This window comes from Drosophila santomea, chromosome 3R (genome assembly GCF_016746245.2).
Source record: "Drosophila santomea strain STO CAGO 1482 chromosome 3R, Prin_Dsan_1.1, whole genome shotgun sequence".
NCBI lineage: Eukaryota > Metazoa > Arthropoda > Insecta > Diptera > Drosophilidae > Drosophila > Drosophila santomea.
Window position 1 is genome coordinate 22,806,476 of NC_053019.2, and position 17,807 is coordinate 22,824,282.

At 45.4% G+C, this 17,807-nt stretch overlaps 5 protein-coding genes across 7 annotated transcripts; 3 read left to right on the plus strand and 2 right to left on the minus strand.

Moving 5' to 3' along the window:
• Positions 1 to 81: 81 nt before the first annotated feature.
• LOC120453535 (protein FAM50 homolog) lies at positions 82 to 1,410 on the plus strand. Its single transcript, XM_039638286.2, has one exon. The coding sequence runs from the start codon at positions 179 to 181 to the stop codon at positions 1,250 to 1,252; it is 1,074 nt and encodes a 357-aa protein (XP_039494220.1). The 5' UTR covers positions 82 to 178; the 3' UTR covers positions 1,253 to 1,410.
• Positions 1,411 to 1,936: 526 nt separating this feature from the next.
• Positions 1,937 to 3,232, plus strand: LOC120452718 (zinc finger protein 629). Its single transcript, XM_039637084.2, has 2 exons — positions 1,937 to 2,024; positions 2,115 to 3,232. The coding sequence occupies exon 2, from the start codon at positions 2,119 to 2,121 to the stop codon at positions 3,142 to 3,144; it is 1,026 nt and encodes a 341-aa protein (XP_039493018.1). The 5' UTR covers positions 1,937 to 2,024; positions 2,115 to 2,118; the 3' UTR covers positions 3,145 to 3,232.
• On the minus strand, positions 3,159 to 4,480 carry LOC120452717 (28S ribosomal protein S22, mitochondrial). Its single transcript, XM_039637083.1, has one exon. The coding sequence runs from the start codon at positions 4,398 to 4,400 to the stop codon at positions 3,219 to 3,221; it is 1,182 nt and encodes a 393-aa protein (XP_039493017.1). The 5' UTR covers positions 4,401 to 4,480; the 3' UTR covers positions 3,159 to 3,218.
• Positions 4,481 to 5,225: 745 nt separating this feature from the next.
• Positions 5,226 to 8,041, plus strand: LOC120452586. The gene is made up of 5 exons (XM_039636875.1): positions 5,226 to 5,611; positions 5,718 to 5,988; positions 6,047 to 6,169; positions 6,238 to 6,399; positions 6,453 to 8,041. Exons 1-5 carry the CDS (start codon positions 5,331 to 5,333, stop codon positions 7,815 to 7,817), a joined length of 2,202 nt encoding a protein of 733 aa, XP_039492809.1. The 5' UTR covers positions 5,226 to 5,330; the 3' UTR covers positions 7,818 to 8,041.
• Positions 8,029 to 9,469, minus strand: LOC120452588 (nucleosome assembly protein 1-like 1). 3 transcript variants are annotated; one of them, XM_039636878.2, is made up of 6 exons: positions 9,270 to 9,469; positions 9,045 to 9,214; positions 8,864 to 8,987; positions 8,573 to 8,801; positions 8,424 to 8,500; positions 8,029 to 8,363 (listed from the first exon to the last, which is right to left on the minus strand). In XM_039636878.2, exons 1-6 carry the CDS (start codon positions 9,339 to 9,341, stop codon positions 8,178 to 8,180), a joined length of 858 nt encoding a protein of 285 aa, XP_039492812.1. In that variant the 5' UTR covers positions 9,342 to 9,469; the 3' UTR covers positions 8,029 to 8,177. The 3 variants fall into 3 exon arrangements, with proteins under 3 accessions (XP_039492812.1, XP_039492811.1, XP_039492810.1); XM_039636877.2 differs by having other exon boundaries at positions 8,424 to 8,515; positions 9,045 to 9,202; positions 9,270 to 9,468; XM_039636876.2 differs by having other exon boundaries at positions 8,424 to 8,515; positions 9,270 to 9,468.
• Between the last annotated feature and the right edge of the window lie 8,338 nt (positions 9,470 to 17,807).

Below are 17,807 nucleotides of genomic sequence, written 5' to 3' on the forward strand. Positions count from 1 at the left end.
AAAATTATTTTTATAAAAATATTTATATTTGGTATGGCAGTAATTTCTGATGGATATTTTCTACAGTAGAGTAGTATTTTTCAATGTTGCTGCAACGGTCACACCAATTGGATGTTTACAAATTTTGGTCGTGAATTAATTAAAAGCAAATATATGAAAAATATAGAAAACAGTAAGGATGGCCCACTACAAAGGTGCCGCCAGCGAGGCGGGCCGTGCCGCCCAACTGATGAAGAAGCGGGAGATCCAGCAGCAGGAGATCGAGTTCCGCAAAAAGAAGATCGAGGAGGAGCTGAAGCTGGACAAGATTGAGAACAAGTTCGCCACCCACTACGATGCCGTGGAGCAGCAGCTTAAGTCGTCGACCATTGGCCTGGTCACCCTGGACGAGATGAAGGCCAAGCAGGAGGACATAGTGCGGGAACGGGAGAAGAAGCTAGCCCAAAAGAAGGACGAAAAGGATCGGGAAAAGCAGCGTGCCCTGGAGGCCATTCAGGCGGAGAAGAACAAGCAGAAGCGACAGATTCAGGCGCTGTCCTTTAACCTGGACGAAGACGAGGAGGAGGGGGACGACGAGGATCACGACGACGAGCAGGTGAAGATTAAACAGGAGGAGAAGGCCAAGCCCAAGTGGACAGAGATCAAGGAAGAGATACTGCCGATTAAGAAAAAGAAAATCTGCAAGAATCCCGACGTGGACACCTCCTTCCTGCCCGATCGCGAACGTGAGGAGCAGGAGAACAGGCTGCGCGAGCAGCTGCGTCAGGAATGGGTCATGCAGCAGGCGGAACTGAAGGACGAGGACATCTCCATCACGTTCAGCTACTGGGATGGCTCCGGCCATCGACGAAACGTCCTCATGAAGAAGGGCAACTCCATCTACCAGTTTCTGCAAAAGTGCCTGGAGCTGCTGCGCAAGGAGTTCATCGAACTCAAGACCGTCATGGCCGACCAGCTGATGTACGTCAAGGAGGATCTGATCCTGCCACATCACTACTCCTTCTACGACTTCATCGTGACCAAGGCTCGCGGCAAATCCGGTCCCCTCTTCCAATTCGACGTGCACGACGATGTGCGCATGATCAGCGACGCCTCCGTGGAGAAGGAGGAGTCCCATGCGGGAAAGGTGCTCCTCCGCTCCTGGTACGAGCGCAACAAGCACATCTTCCCGGCCAGCCGATGGGAACCCTACGACCCCACCAAGTCCTACGACAAGTACACCATCAAGGACAAGGATAAGAGCAAAAAGTAGTTGTTTACCTTAATAATTGTACAATAAAATAAGGATTGATTTAATACCTTTCAACAAAAAATAGCAATTTATGTTTTTTTCCACCAGATCTACAATCAGTTCAAATAAACAAATAACACGAGTTGACACTCCATTCAAACATAAAAAAATAAAAGATATTTATAATTGTTTATTATTTTATTTATTTAAAGCTAACTTAAAGTTTAAAACTATATGGTTACAAAGATCTAAGTGCATTTGCAGCTATCACCTTTCGCTCGTCTAGGCTGACAAAGAAAACTATAGTTTTATATTTTATGAATTAGGTTGGAGTTTAGTAAAAAGTTAAAATTTTGTTGATGTTATCGTTTGGTTTGTTTACTACAATTTGCAATAGATTACAAAATACAGGAATTTCTTAAAAAGTTTTTTCTTTTCTGAATACCCCTAATTATGTAGCTAAAAGAATGAATGACTCTGATAACTGTTAACATATCATGCAACGCCTAACAGCACGTGTGGCTGTACAAATTTCAAAACAAATCTAAACAATATTCGCCTGCAGAAATAAAATAAAAACCGTCACTTAATTCAATCTTTTTATTGTACTAATTGAAAAAAACTTTAACATTTTCTCAACCAAAATTTACTTCATATGCACACTTGTTGGACAAAGTCAGATATGGCGGGAAAAAAGACAACTTGCCAGCACTATTAGCAACACACAAATTTTTTCGCCCGCAAACAGCGCGTCTCTTTATAAAAACTTATCTTAGATCGGTACAAACAATGGGTAAATAAAAATCAAAGTAAAATGCGAATTCCCATATGGGACAGCTATCGAGCAGCGGAACGTTTAATGCCATTTGTTAACCTCGAGCAGCAAAATGCATCCGGCGCAGCCGGCAAAGGTGTCGCACGCCGGTAAAGCGGTGTCCGCCGTAAAACATTCACGCCAAGGCCCCGTCCGGCTGAAGCCCATCTCAGTGCCGGTCTTCGAGCTGCCGGAGTACGTTTGCGTGGAGACCAAGTGGGTGACACGTACATACGCGATGGAGAATGGCATTCCAGTGGTGGGACTACATGACCCGATCACCAATGGTGTGGCTACAGAAGCCCCCAAGAAGTCCGCGCAGCAGGAAAGACTTAACGAAGTTACTGGAATGTTTACGAGCGAGGCGTCAGCTCCGTGCAGAGAACGCGCCATTCAAACGGAAGATGCGGGCACTAAGGACGTGGGCATTCAGTGCCGTCGCGATTCGGAGGAGTGGAACCTTCCGGAGGATCGGCCAAAGGATACAACTTCTGAAGACTCCGACTCCGACCATTTCCTCACATACGTCAGCGAGAACACGAGCATGTTTCCCAACGGCATGTTGGAGTGCATGGTGTGCGGCGATATAGCCAATACCTTGCTGGAGCATCAGGCCCACATGACGGTGCACTATGGACCAGGTGCTCTGTGCTTTAACTGTGGGCAGCGTCTGGAGCACAAGAACCTAATGAAGCGTCACAGTCTTAGCTGTCCCGCTCTGGCGCCCAGAAAGTCATCCATGCTCTTTAAATGCCCCCACCCCCTTTGCAATGCCATGTGCCACTCGGAGATGCAGTTGCTCCAGCACCTGCAGAACCATATCGACAGGAAGTGCTACAGATGTCTTCAGTGCAAGCGTTACTTTAACACCACTACCTCCTTGTTGATACATCGAAAAATAAATCAGAGTTGTACCAAGGCGAAAGCTGTCGCCCTCTTTCGGAGACACAATCGGCTGCCCAAGGGTAGATGTGATCCCAGACGTTGCTCAGTTTGTTTAAAGCGTTTCAGCAGCGAGAGGGTATGCCGTCGTCACCGGAGAAAGTGCATCCTCGGCCATTACAGACGGCTGTCTAAGGTCCTCTTCAAAGAATTATGAATAGGTTATACAAATCTTGACCTACTTGGTATTTATTAGTTGATAGAAATCGATAACAATAAAGCGAACAAATCCTACGAAGCCTGTACGCCGTGAGCCTTCTTCAATCCTTGGAACAGCAACAGTTTCTCCCGGTTAACTTCCTTAAGCGTCTGCACCGCCAGCTCCAGCTGCACCTTCTTCAGCGAATGTTCGCTGGCAATGTATTGCTCAATGAACTTCAGACTGATCTCATCGGCGGCGAAATCAGAATCCGTTTTGCCAATGGCCGTATGGATCTCCTGCTCAATGTTTTGCTTATCATCCTGTCGCCGGAAGACACTTCTTAGCTCCGCCAGAGCACTTTCCGCTGGCGTGGGATGCAGTTTGTCCAGTTCGGTCAGTGCTGACTGATATTCCACTGGGATGCTGTGTAGCTTGTAGCTCAGGCCAATCAACTCCACGGCATTGTGCAGATAATCCCGACGGATCATGTCGTACAGCAGATCGTCGATGCAACGGTGCCAGGCGTAGAAGAAGGCCATGGGTCCAAAGTGGCGGGTGGAGCGCAGAAGATCAAACTGCTTGGACTCGTTTAGATGCTCAAACACACGCGCTGAAATGTTGTGGAACTCTGGCTCATGTGGTTCGTACTGCACCAAAAGGCGATCCAGGATGAACTCATACTTGTGTTCCGTCAGGCACTTGGTCAGCAGCTCCTCCAGCGCGAACATGCGGGGAGTATATGATTGGCGACCCTCTAGCGGGAAATACAACTGGTTCATGCGCTTGGTGGTGTCCAGAGTGGCGTAGGCCAAGGTTCCGTCCGTCTCCCGGACAAATACCTTGCGCTCCGACTGCCGTCGACCGAAGGTGATATCCGTGAATACGAACTTGGAGTTGGCAAAGTCCTTCAACGCCGGATCCTTGGCTATCACCCGCTCCACATCCTTTTTAATCTGCACAATAGGTGGCATTCGAAGCATGTGCTGAGCCCGCACCACCAAGTCCTGGAACTCGTTGTCCAGCTGCTCGTCGCTCATGAACTTCGTCTCGCTGCTGTTGTCCGGCACCGTACGCTTCCGATACACCTTGTCCAAGTTCAGTTGCGTCATGGACTGGAGCAGCCGCTGGGTTTCGGCATCCGTGAAGAGCGGCTGCGGATCCCGCTCGTACTGCAGGGCGGAGGGCTTGGTGGGTGCCGAGGACACCTGGCGGATGGCTTGGCGCACTCCTTGGAGGCCATTCAGCTGGCGCAGGCTCCGCAGCAAGTGCATTTTCAGTCAGAAAATCCGGCACAAAAATACACGAGACGGGTTCAGAAATTAGTGATGGCAGCGCACCGTTTTCCAACACTGCTTGCTAGCGATGACAATTTTAGCCCTTATTCTTAATGAATTAAATTTAATGTATTTATTATAACGGGTGTTTTTTTTAGAGGTATAGAACTTTAAGTTGGCATTACTGTTCAAGATGGCGACCGATTTAACAGCTGTCAAGTGATTTATTCTCAGTTTGGTTTGGCAATTCGTCATGCGTGCTTACAAAATCCAACTCGTGCAAGAATTGAAACCAAACGATCATCAAGCAAGGCGTAGATTCGTCGAATGGGCCCAAAACGAGATTGCTGTTGTTTGTATGGTATAAACACATTCATAGTTTGCAGTATTATATATTTTCACCAGCAACACAGGAAAATTATTATCTACATAAGATCAAAACAATTATTTACTACTTGAAATTATTCCCATAAAACCGGATGACTAATAAATAATATGCAATATTTGTAACTTTTATTGAAAAAATAGGATACCTTACTATCTACATAAGAATAAATTCATTAACTACTGGATATTATTCCCATTTTACGGGATGACCATGAGCAAATGTCTTTGTATAACTATGAGTAATAGCAGCTCAGGCTACCGCTTGCTTCCAGTGAAAGGAGCAATTGCTTTTTGTGCCAAATTATAATAATTAGGAAATAAAAGACTTCTTATAGCTGTGAATAAAAACGTACATTAAAAACTCCCCAGAAATTGGAATAACAACAGTTAGTAAAGCCAGTGGTCTTATCTTTGGTAAAGGAATACCCTTACCAGCGGTTTATCTCGTGATCTGAATGCGGTCACACTGGCTACTAGCATTTTAGCTGGAAAAAAAGCTGCAGGCGAAAATTGGCAATAAAGTGCAGGAGCAGCCCAAGCATGGAACAGGCCGAAGTGGTCAGTGCGTGCCTTGCAGCGCCTAAGCGCCGCTTCCCGGCCAACGAGCGTTGTGGGCGGGAGTCAGCCGCCACGCCCCAGCAGCCAACGCTACCGCAAATCCCGGCCGAAGAGGAGCCGCAGATGAAACAGCGCAAAAAGGAACCAGAGCAGGAAGAGAACCTCGTCCGGGATACGGAGCGTAACCTCCTGGACTTCTGCGATGAGCTGCTCTTCGAGATCTTCCAGTACCTGGACACGTCCTCCATTATGGCGGTGATGCAGTAAGTAGCCCGCATTCAGCTGATCACATCTCTAGGCCGATGAGATTTCTACATACCTTCTCTGCCCATAAAGATTCGGAAATAATAATATTCCCTAATATTCTAGTTGCTCGCCGCGCTTGGAAAACCTCCTACTGGACCATCGCTTCTACCACCACATAGACCTAAGCAACGGGCCACTGCCCATGGGCATCCTAGAAGAGATTCTTGGACGAGCCAACGAAAAGACACATACCATAAAAATCTGCGGACCGCCATCCTCGCAGCATGTAGCCGGAGAGTTCCGCCAGTTCACCCAAACCCTAAGCTCCGTATTTCCCAAGGTTGTCCAGCTAAAAGTGCTGGAGATGCAGGGCGTCAGCCTGGACTTCGAATACGTGAGTGCTTGCATTTCTCAAGTGTCCTTTGAGTATCTCAATGTTTATGTTATTTCAGATAGACATATCCGAGTTCCCGTCCACGCTGAAGCGCCTGAAGCTCAAGGACTGCAGCGTTAGGGTTTGCAACTCGACCAAGAGCATATTCCACTCTATAGAGCTGCATCTGGTGGATCTAGAGGTGAGTTTGTGTCAAACGCAATGAAGTGAACGGCAGTTGAATTAATAACCTAACGCTGTTTCATCTAGGATCTCAGTATTGAGGACAACAGCTGGTTCGAGCCCTATTACATTATGGGCCTCTCGAAGCTACCTTCCCTGCGACGTCTTAGTCTCAAGGGCTGTCAGACGCTGTGCATGTTTGTGCCCTATGGCAGCATGGCGGCTCGTTTCGGTTTCAAAAAGCTAGAGGTTGGCATTAGTTTTTTAAACGAGTATTATTTACAAAAAGCTTTTTATTTCAGTCACTAGATCTGCGCCTGACGCCCATCAACAATTCAGATTTGCAGTGTTTCATCGCCATTGAGAACCTCAAGGAACTGCTGCTAGAGTCGCCGATCCTGCCCTCCGAACAAGCCGCTGCTGATAAAACCACCAACGGCAACGCCACTGACGAAGCTGCTTCCCAGCAGCCTGATTCACTGAAAGTGCTTAATGATGACGAGCCGTCCACATCGCGGGCCGCCATGGAGCATCTGCGTGCATGCAAGATTGCGTTCAATTCGGACAACTGCAACGAGAGAAAGGAGGAGCAGACACCGGCGCCGGAAGAGCCTCCTTCGAATAGTCAGGACCCTCAGGTGAAAAGAATCCGAGCACCATCAGAATCCGATGATGAGGACACATCATCCACATCGGCCACCTCAGCTTCCTCGTCGGACAAATCCGAGGTTTCATCACCGCCCAGCAATGGTCATAACGGCGCTGCACCCTTGAGCTCACCAGTTTTGGTTATTTCATTGCGAGGCATGGGCGCAGATATGCCGCCACATCCGCCTGCAGCCGATGCAGACAATCCCGAGGATCCCGGGCAAGATCCCGGATTGAATCCCAGACCCACGCCGCGCGCTTACATCTACATGCCCGACGCCAATGACACCTCGCGACAACAGCGAAATATTGTGGCCGTAATTGAACAGAGGGCGGAGCAACTCGGCCGCATGCGCGGTAACAATCCAGCTTGCAGTCATTTTCTACCGCGGCGTGACCAGGTTATCTATGTCAATCAACAACGCTCACCCGCAATGAATGTTCTGTTGCCCACACGACGACACCGCACGCATCCGCGTCCGAACTACGATCAGGTGGTTCAGCATCCGATGTTCTGGAACATGCTTGACCCACTGGATCGTGACTACGCTCGCCGAATGCGCCACCGTCCGACGCCCTGTCAGACAGCACCTCAGTACTATGTCACTGACCGGGCGATGTTCAGCTTTGGCCGAGCATCGCGACCGGTGCAACCGAATGTTATCTGGATCCGGAACTTCAACCGCTCGCCAGACAACAGACTGGAGCGACTGTCGTTGCGAAACTACCATCTCATCACAAATCTTACCCTGGAGCATCTGGTGCAGTGTTCCCCCCATCTCGTGTATATCGATGTGAGTGGCACAAGCATCACGCTGCCGGCGGTTCGGCGCTTCAGAAGCGCCAAACCGGAGTGTGAAGTGGTCGCCAGCCACTTGGTGGAGTATGAGAAACTTGGAGAGCAGGAGCCACAGGAAGAGGATGAGACGGTGGTGCTGCTGCCTAACCAGGAGGATCCGCAGCACGACCAACAGCCACCGAGATCGCCACCGCCCTCGCACGAGCTGGTGGCTCCTTAGAATATTGTTCGTCGAAGTGGGCCGTGCTGGATTAATTTTTTTAGAAAGACGACATGGCCAAGCCGATGAAACCACAACGCTGGCTACAAGCAAGTTCTGTAGCTCAGTCACCTAGTAATATACGCCAGGCAAAACGCACTGTAAAAATCCAAAAACCCCATAATCACAATCCAATTCCTGTAGCTAGGCATTAAAGAACAAGAACGCGCGATCCTTTTGGTAAATATGTATAATGAAATGCTTATTTGGTAGGTTTGTAGCATGTAAGGACAGGCCAATAATTCGGTTGTTCGGTGTGTCACGAGTTAAAAATGTATATAAATTATAAAAACGGTGTAAAACTGAGAACAGGCTTCATGTTTACTTGTCATTGCCATACGACGACTCCTCCTCGCCATCCAATTCGTCCTCGGTGTCTTCAGACTCGGTCTCCGAGCCGCTGGAGCTCTGGCAATCTGCAATCTCGCCAGTGAAGAAGATCACCGCCTTGGGTATCACGCGCTCCTTCAGATAGAAGCCCAGCTCAAAGTCGTTTTGCAGTATGGCCTGTGGGAGATGCATGTTAAGTTGTTTCTGGGCAAACAGATAGCCAATCTTCGAGCTTACATTGACATCACAGTAGTTGGCATCCTCGGTGTCGTCCGGCAGAAGCGGCGGCGAGAAAAAGTCAAAGAACGACGGCTCTTCAAGATGATTTTCTGGTCAATGAGTGGATTGAACTAACATAGGAATGTGGGTTTATCCAGATAGCTTACCGTTCTTCGCCTGGTCCTTGGACGGCTTCCAGTTGATGACGCATCCCTCGCACTTGTAGATCTCGGCGCCATCGTAGGCAAGCGGATCCTCCGGATCCGGTAGGCAGTTGAGGAAATATGTCTTGGTGAGCACCGTGTTGGTGAAGTGATCATTGGGATCGAAGTGGAACTGTATGTCGAACTTCACCACAGGATCGTTGTAGAGCCGCGAACGGATGTCGGACAAGCACTGCGAGAAAAATCATTACTTTATATTGAAACTCAGTAGGGTGATATATGATAACCCATTACCTCTAATATTTTCTCGTCCTTCTTGCTGATGAACTCTGTGTACGATGCTTTGAGAACCTTCAACCAAAAGTTGGGAACGCTCTGACTGGATTCCGTGTCCCCGTGGTTCTGCTTCCTAAACTCACTGCACAATGGAGATTTAGGAATTAAGACCATTCTACCAATATCTGTTGTGACTTACTCGAGAATCTTCTTGCGCTTGTCGAAAATGATATTGTGCTTATCCTCGTACTTCTTTTCCATGTTGTAAATGTCGCGTTGCAGAGCCACATCCAGATTGATGGTCTCCAAGTAGAGCTGCTTCAGGTCGGTAATGGTTTTCTTTTCATTCTCGGTGAACTTGAGATCCGTCTAAGTAAACACAGATCTGAACCTCATACAAAATCACGGAAAACTAATGACTTACAGTCGATTCTTCCGGCTTTGGTGGAGCGGTGTATTTCACCCGAGGAGGGTTCCTGTTACGCACAGTTTCCATTTATGGATCAACAAGATATTCACGTGAAAAGTAACAAAAAAAAAAAAATATTATTTGGGGCGATTTTTTTCAAGTATAAAATTTGGTTGCGTGCGTTTTCGATGTGACTGCCGCCTTGGGAATGAGAAATAGCTCTCTGAGTTTCCCAAAACTGCCAGCACAAAAAGCAATGCCTACTTTTCACAAAAGTGTACCAGTTAACTTATTGAAAATTTGAATTATTATATAGCCCAATTTGTACCCCTTTTTTTTGGGAAGTGCAAGAGTCTTATGGCATATTGTTATTGCTTTAAGAACCCTTTCGCTTAAGCTTGGCCATTGAGATGCAGGCCATGTTTATTGGCAATTTAACGCACATTTAATTCCTGCTGTTTTCCTGTTTATATATTTTTGGTTTCCCCAATTTTTTGTTTGCTTCCGCCAACTTTTCATTTGGCATGTAATTAAGTGTGGGCCAGATGTTTGGGACTGGGTGGGCCTGGCCTAAGTGTATGCAAATCACGTGCTGAGTGCCGTACCGCCAAGGGTTCAGGTTCAGCCATCTCCATCGCCATCGCCGTCGTCAACGCCATCGCCTCCTGGAGTCTGTTAAATGGACCGTGGACCCAGTTTCTGGGCTTTCGGTTGTCTTTTGTCGCTGGTTTTAATAATGTGGGCCAGGCTTAGTGCCATATGTCTGGCTGTGAAAAACAACAGAAACGTACAGCTAAAAAATACAAAAAAAGAGTGAAATTGTCGCTTAGGCAAACATTTCAAAATGAAATTATGAGTGGGGCAGTGGCGGCGGGCGAAAAAAAAGTGTAAACAAATTTAGCCAAGCGGAAGTCCAGACACACACACACACTCTCTCACCACACACACACACGTTCGCCAAGGGAAAGCCGCAGAGGAAAAGCGGGAAAATGGGGGATCGCATTGTTGTGCGCTGTTGAATGTTTGCTCACAAATACACATGGCACATAACACATGCCACATGTACGCATGCACTTGTCCAGTCTCCACAGGACATCCAGCCAGCACCACTCATATTTGATATTATTAAATTTTTTCCCTAAATACCGCTGGGAAATTAAAAAGAAATCATAACGCAAATAGTGTAAGGCAGCCAGCCATCTGATGATGACGGCTCTGGCTGGCCAATTTCCAGATTTGTGCGAGTGTATGCTTACACGGCGCGAAGGAATTGGTATACATTCAACATTAGAACAAAGGAAAGCATGTTAGTAACTCAGCAGAAATGAAATATGCAAGATATTTTATGATCTTACACTATTTAAGAAATTTTTAAGGTAGATTTAGGAGAGCACTTAAGTAATGATATGAAAAACGATTAATAAGAACTAGTTAAGACTTTCAATCTCTTAGTAAACGGACTCTTTAAGTGCACAACCATTTAAGCTATTCGGGCACTTTCAATTTACATTTCGGTCATTCAATTAGGAGGTGCATAAAATTTAGCTACATAAGTAATGGAGCAGCCTCATCATCATCAGCATCATCATCATCATCGGCATCATTCGGAGGAGTATGGTCCCCCATGGCCATCACCCACGTGATTGTCGCTCGTCGGAGGTCGCCAGTGCCGGGAGCGTCAACATAGTTTGAATTTAATTAAAACCAAAATTAGTAGGGCCCAGAAGAGAACGGTTTTTGGAGCAGGGCAGCCCAACCAACGAAACAACCAGCCAACCAACCGGAGCAACAGTTACTTGGCGCAGGGATTAAAGCTCCTGGTGCAGCTCCTTGCTGGCGAAAGTGCATGTCTGCAGAAAATCGAATCAGGAGCTCAACATCCTCATCCGAGCATCCTGGAACTCCTCCGTTTCAGTCCATCCACCTGGCTGTGAAGCAACGGCGTCATGCCGAAATATCTGCAACAAAAGCATAAGATGTAGTGCGGCATTTGATGATGAAACGACGTGTTAATTAAGGTCATAATAATTCAACTTAAATTGAAAACTTGCCCCGTCCCCGGCAAACGCAACCATGGCAAGGAACTCCACCCATTTTCGGGTGGTTGGCCATCAGGCATCGGGCATCGGGCGAAGGGCATCGCATCCTCGGAAACCTGGCCAGGCTAAGCTGATTGCAACAAATTATTTTGCACCTTGGTTGAACTTTCCTTGAGCTGCAGACAGCATGGCGTTGATAAACGAATTTTGTTAGTTTGCTTTGCTTATTTTAAATGGGAACTAGGTGGTGGCCAGGAGTGCCAGGAGTGGCCAGGACTGGCAGGATACGCGAGTGGTTGGATGATGGTGTTCGGAGGGACAGGGGCCACTGTTGCCTTTGGTTTTGCATAAACCAGACAACGCATCTAATAAGTTGCAGCTGTCGGTTGCCACCGGTTGCCACCCTGCCACCATTTCAGTTGGCCAAAGAAGTTTAAAGTTTTTACTGGGCCCCGCCTAATGCCACAAAGTGCAGAGCTGTGTTTGCCATTAAATGATATTAGTTAAATGATAATTAACAGTTGGAAAACTTGCGAAATATCTCCGACTAATTTGCATAGCCAACTAATTGGCTTAGAGGGTCATTGCTTTTCCTATTTTTCGGCGAGTTATCCTTATTCTGCTGCACAGCGAATATGAACTTAAAATTTGATTGACAGCTTAATAATACAATTACCTAAAGGCTAACCCTTTGAAGTGCTGTAAATTTTAATGTGTTTTGTATTTAACTAGGTTTAGCCCTAATAATAACTTAATAACTTGTTTTAGATACAACTCAATGTACGAACAGCAAATTGGGATTGTACTTTTAAAGTTATTAAAAGTAAAGATTAAGTTCAAAGCCTAGATTAAATTATCTTTAACTAAAATAGAGATTTAAATATATGGAACAAATATTCATATATTCAAATATTAATCGGTTTAGATAGAAATTAAGTAAGAATATTTTTCTGGCAACCAGATTGCACATTTTTTCCGAGTGCGCCGATAAAATGGTAGCTTAGTTGCTCATAATTAACAACCGCACACCTGCATTTCGTCTTGCCCGACATCCTAATTCGAATGCTATTCATAAAGCACACTGACACACTCACACACGCACACGCACGCACACACGTGTGGGCACAAGGAGCAGATCCTTGCCAGCCGCAGGATAGTTTGGCAAACGCTTCCTCGGCGCCAGCAACCTCCACCACCTCCATCACCTCCGCCGCCCGAAAACTTTTTACTAATTTACATTCATTACACACATTTGCAATAAAACTAGAAACCCAACTCGTACACAAATTCAGACGCCCATATATGTGTGTGTGTACATAAAGGCTTCAAGGAGTGTGCTTGTGTAGGTGTGTGTAGGTGTATGTACGACTACATTGACATTTTACATGCTTCATTAGCGTGTAAGCGCGGTAATAATGAAATTTCCTTATGGCTGCATTTCCCAGGAATACGGGCAAAACTCCTGCATATTGATGCAAAGTTTTCGGTGGCGCAAAACTTGCGGCTATGTTGCCACAAAATTTATGCTCCGTTTTTGGCACCTCTTAAAGCGCGTTTAAGTTGCACATTTGCCGCTGATTGCCAGCCAACACACGAAATGCTAACTGAAAATGAAAATGTAAAGCAAAAGCAAAGCAGACAATGACAATCGAAATTGCTCAGCATTTCGACAATCAAATCAGCCAAACAAGACAAACACGAAAACATAAAGCGAAGACATACAAATTTGTCAGCAGTCAGTCAAAAATGAGCAGCGGAAATGATGGCAGCCCTGCCGGAAACGGAACGCGACAAGGTGGATGGGTGATTGCGGGGGGGTTGGGGGCATTTATTCTTTCTGGGCGGTGGGTGGTGGGTGTAGATGCTGGAAAATCTGCTGCACAGCTGATGCCACATGACCTACCCGTGACTTTTGCCTGCCTGCTGCGCTGCTGCTGCTGCTGCCTGAAATTAAAATTGCATTACGGCCCAGAGCTGGCAACGTATTGGGTTCAGATTTGGTTTGGGTTTTCGCCTTGGATCGCTTCGGTTTGCTGATGGCCATGATGCACAGGAGAAAAACCCACAAGGAATCAATTCTTTGCAGGATTTTAACATACGAGGGTCGTTTGATAAGTCCGTGACTTTTTGAATAAAATATATTTTTTTCGTCAAAGAAGCGTTTTATTTCTCAACATAATCTCCTTTTAGCTCTATACATTTAGTCCAGCGTTTTTCCAATTTTTTTATTCCTTCCAAATAATAGGTTTTCTCAAGGCCCTCAAAATAGTCGTTTGTTTCTGTGATGACCTCTTCATTTGACCCGAATCTCTTACCGCCGAGCCATTTCTTCATGTTTGGAAACAAAAAATAGTCACAGGGGGCTAAATCTGGAGAATATGCTGGATGGGGTAGCAGTTCGTAGCCCAATTTATGAAATTTTGCCATGCTGACTACACACGTGTGCACCCGTGCATTGTCCTGATGGAACAGCACTTTTTTTTTCGCCAAATGCGGTCGTTTCTGCTTCAAATCAATATCGAATCTGTCCAAAAGCTCTGAATAATATTCGCCGGTGATCGTTTTACCCTTTTCAAGGTAATCGATGTGAATGATACCTTGTGCATCCCAAAAAACTGTGGCCATGACCTTGTTGGCCGACAGACCCACCTTGGCCTTCTTTGGTGCACGTTCACCCGGAGAAACCCACTGTCTTGATTGTTCTTTGGTCTCTGGTGTGGTGTGGTGGATCCATGTTTCGTCTACGGTAACGAAACGGCGCAAAATTTCGTTTGGATTGCGGTTGAACATCGCCAAACACTCCTTTGAAATGGTCACACGGTTGCGCTTATGGTCGTGTGTGAGCAATCGCGGCACCCATCGCGCGGAAAGCTTTTTCATGTCCAAATATTCATGTAAAATGTGATGTACCCGTTCAGTTGAGATGCCTACAGCCTCAGCTACCTCACGCACTTTCATTCTCCGATCATCCAATATCATTCCATGGATTTTGTCGACGATTTCTGGCATGACGACCTCTTTTGGGCGACCTGAACGTTCGGCATCACTTGTACTGGTACGACCACAACGGAACTCAGTAAACCATTTCTTAACCATTGAAATTGATGGTGCAGAGTCCCCATAATATTTATCAAGTCTTTCCTTGGTTTCGGTGATGGATTTTTTACGCAAAAAATAATGCTTAATTAGCACACGAAATTCACTTTTTTCCATTTTCGTTAAAATTCACGAGATCGTCTGCTTTCAATGCCTATAAAACGCAAACCAAAAAACGCAGCTTTCTCAAAATTTTACAGTCAGCTGTTAATCGATAACTGCTGACAGGAGCAGTGTTGTATTTAGAGCAGGTGCGCGGCAAATACAAAAAGTCACGGACTTATCAAACGACCCTCGTATTTTCTTTGTAGTTTCATTCAAACCATGTAGCATTCTCGTTTGGTTAGCTGCTTAGAGCAAAATGTTTCATGGAAATGCAACAGCTACTGTTGCCTTTTTTCTTCGACTGTAAGCTCACGTGTGTTTGTGCTGGTTCCATAAATATTTCAATATTTGTGCACATTTGAAGCTGCTTAGCCACGCCCAGTGCCAACAGCACCGGCAAGCAAGTCAGGCAGGAAATAGTTTAATTAAAATTCCTTTGGCAATGTCATTAAGGACATTACATTTTGTAGATTCTGCTTTTGCTGCTGCTGCTGCTGCTGCTGATGCTCAAGGTATTTGGAGAGGCCTGCCAGGACGAAGGACATTTCAATAAGACACGAAGCTGCCCGGGCTGCGAAGCCAAGGACCAATGAATTTCATTGTTTTCGCATGCAAATTTGCAATGTGCCAAGCTGAACAAAGCGTGGCCCAAGTCACAAAACACAAAGCAGCAAACAAAAGTTAAACGATGCGATCCTTTAAAGGGCCATAACGGCATGTAAATTCCTTCAGCACGCCCCATCGATATTGTTTCCCATCGCCTCCAACTCAAACGCCAACTCCCACTCCAACTTGGACTCCAACTCCCGCCAATGATGATGAGGAGTGCCGCTGAAAAGCGGGAAAAACAAGGGCATAAAACCTAAATGCAAATAGCCAAAGGTTCGATGTAAAAAAAATCGTATACACAATGCATATAAAAGAGCAAATAAAAATGAAACAAGAAAGCGCACAAAAGTCAAAAACAACAAAAAAAGCAAAAAACAATTGAAAGAACAAAGAAGCGGCTAGGAAAACAACAAGATTAAAATGAAAACAATCATGACAATCAGGGACCGCAAATGTCAAATTAAATTATCAATAAATTCCCACCAAGGAGCCATGCCGGACGCAAATTCGTCCTTGCTCCTGCCGCCGATGGCACTGGCAATATCACCCACACCATCGCCATCACCAGAAACAGAAACAGCGACGGCAGCGCGATGGTCATCACCACCCACGCCATCGATGGAGGAGTTTGTAGCACATAATGAAATCATTTACAAAATGAAAACAACAGCAGCAGAAGGAGCAGCGGCAAACCGATGAGCACTGCCCAAAAAAATGGGGGCAGATGTATTCAAATGTTGCACTGAAAACCTGTCAAAAGCAATGAAAATCGTATTTCTCCTACGGAAATGAGAAATCGCTTTTGCTTTTGATGACCTGGAAAAATCGCTTGATTAAAACAATTTTGGTATGAATCTGATGTGGGATTACAATATCTATACAAAAATGGGTTTCCCAATTGAAACATTAACCAAAAAGTTATGCTTAGATGTACTAAGTATCCTTTTGAAAAATCAAAATGCTTAGATGTACTGAGTTTCCTTTTGAAAATTAATTTATAGTGCTTTTTTCACCATTTCGCTCTCTGCAGCGATTGAGACAACAAACGATGGCAGGATGCGTATTTAGAATGATTTTGCCCGTGGGTTGCATGGGATGTGGTTGCTTTTTCCGCTGCTCCATGTCCCGTGTCCCGTGTCCCATGTCCTGTGTCCCATGTCCAATGTACATCTCGATGGCATTCCGGCGCACTCGTCACTGGGGCGAAAAACAGAGGACTTTGCACGCCATTGAGCTGACGGGCATTAGAAGGAGGAACAAAAAAAAAAAAGGACGAAAGGCACACTTGCAAATCATAAAACAACAGACGCGAAGAAAATGTTTTTTAAATCTTCATAAATATTCATTATGAGAGTGGGGCATGGCAAATAGTTTGGGGCTGTCGGCAATGGCTAACTGCGCCTGGACACTGCCCAGTCCTGGCGACTCCTGCAGGATAAACAAGGAGCTGGTAACCATTGGCACTCCACTGGCGACCAGTGGCCACCAGTGGCAGCTAGTGGGCGGTAAGCTTCATTTCGCAGATGGCAGTACAAGAAGTTTGCCAGAAAACAAAAACAGCAACGGCCAAAATAACAATAAACTCGCTCGAGGAGCCTAAGTAAGAAAAGAAAATGAATTGAGGGCGCATTTCGAGTGTGTGTCGGCCTTGAAGCGTGAAGATGAGGCCCCAAAACGGAGTCTAAGTTCATGTCCATGGCCACAATGGCCCAAATGGGCGGAATGGCCAATGGAACGAGACCGGAGGCAGAAAAAAAAGAAGCAAACAACTATAAATAACACAGAACTCCGATGGACAGAAGGGCGCACCACAAAGCTGTCAATTAGCAGAGTTTCTTACTTAATTTTGGAATTTTCAAATATTTTGGGGGGAGAAACAAAATAAACTTCATGTCGTGGTAAAGTTTTAAGTGTTTTACTAGAGATCCTCATGAAACACTAAATTGTTGCACAAATGGATTGGCTCTCTAAGTTATGAAAATATATTTTTTTTTATTTTATTAAAAATAAAATATTAAAAATAAAAATATTACCAAGATAGCAGTTCGAATTAAGAGAAAATCTCTCTTTTTATCAAGAACATTAAGGTAAATTTCCCACTTAAAACCAAGCTGTGAAAAGCTTTAAGCTTTCGTATCCTTAGGGGGAATTTGACAGCGGTATCTCATTTGAAATTAGGTTAACTAAAGTGAACAAAGTTGTTAATGTTATTAAAGAACATTCTAAATATTCTAAACATACAGGAAAATTAAAAAAAATGCATTTAAAAGTGCATTTAAATTATAAAGTATATTACTTCAAACATAAATAATGATTCATTTTATTTTAACTAATATTTCTTATAAATGTTTGAAACAAGAACATAAGTATTCCCTACTATCTCGCCTTGAATGGGTTCCATAATCCGCCCACTATTTTCTCTTAAGTGCGGCGGGAAATTTTCTCTTCGCTTGTGGCACATTTATTGCGGCGGTCGAACGCAAGCAAAACAAAAAGAGCAACAGCAACAACCACACGGGCGAGAAGAGGCTCTAATACCAATTACATTGTGCGGGTCGTTCGTAAACCACCCCCCTCCTTATCCTGTCGGGCTCGCTCGGCTAACTGTTGAATCAACGAGTGGTTGCCGAAGGGCCATTCGTCCGTCGTCGTGCGACCTACGACGAACGAATCGTACGGTCTTCAGTCCTATTCGAAACGCGAT

Excerpts from the sequence above, each read along its gene's own strand:
- LOC120453535 (XM_039638286.2), top strand. The coding sequence starts at position 179 with ATGGCCCACTACAAAGGTGCCGCCAGCGAGGCGGGCCGTGCCGCCCAA.
- LOC120452718 (XM_039637084.2), top strand. The coding sequence starts at position 2,119 with ATGCATCCGGCGCAGCCGGCAAAGGTGTCGCACGCCGGTAAAGCGGTG.
- LOC120452717 (XM_039637083.1), bottom strand. The coding sequence starts at position 4,400 with ATGCACTTGCTGCGGAGCCTGCGCCAGCTGAATGGCCTCCAAGGAGTG.
- LOC120452586 (XM_039636875.1), top strand. The coding sequence starts at position 5,331 with ATGGAACAGGCCGAAGTGGTCAGTGCGTGCCTTGCAGCGCCTAAGCGC. Across the intron at positions 5,989-6,046 it reads TCAGCCTGGACTTCGAATAC|ATAGACATATCCGAGTTCCC; the intron begins GTGAGTGCTTGC and ends ATGTTATTTCAG. Across the intron at positions 6,400-6,452 it reads TCGGTTTCAAAAAGCTAGAG|TCACTAGATCTGCGCCTGAC; the intron begins GTTGGCATTAGT and ends TTTTTATTTCAG.
- LOC120452588 (XM_039636876.2), bottom strand. The coding sequence starts at position 9,341 with ATGGAAACTGTGCGTAACAGGAACCCTCCTCGGGTGAAATACACCGCT. Across the intron at positions 9,215-9,269 it reads CAAAGCCGGAAGAATCGACT|ACGGATCTCAAGTTCACCGA; the intron begins GTAAGTCATTAG and ends GTGTTTACTTAG. Across the intron at positions 8,802-8,863 it reads AGGACGAGAAAATATTAGAG|TGCTTGTCCGACATCCGTTC; the intron begins GTAATGGGTTAT and ends TTTTTCTCGCAG.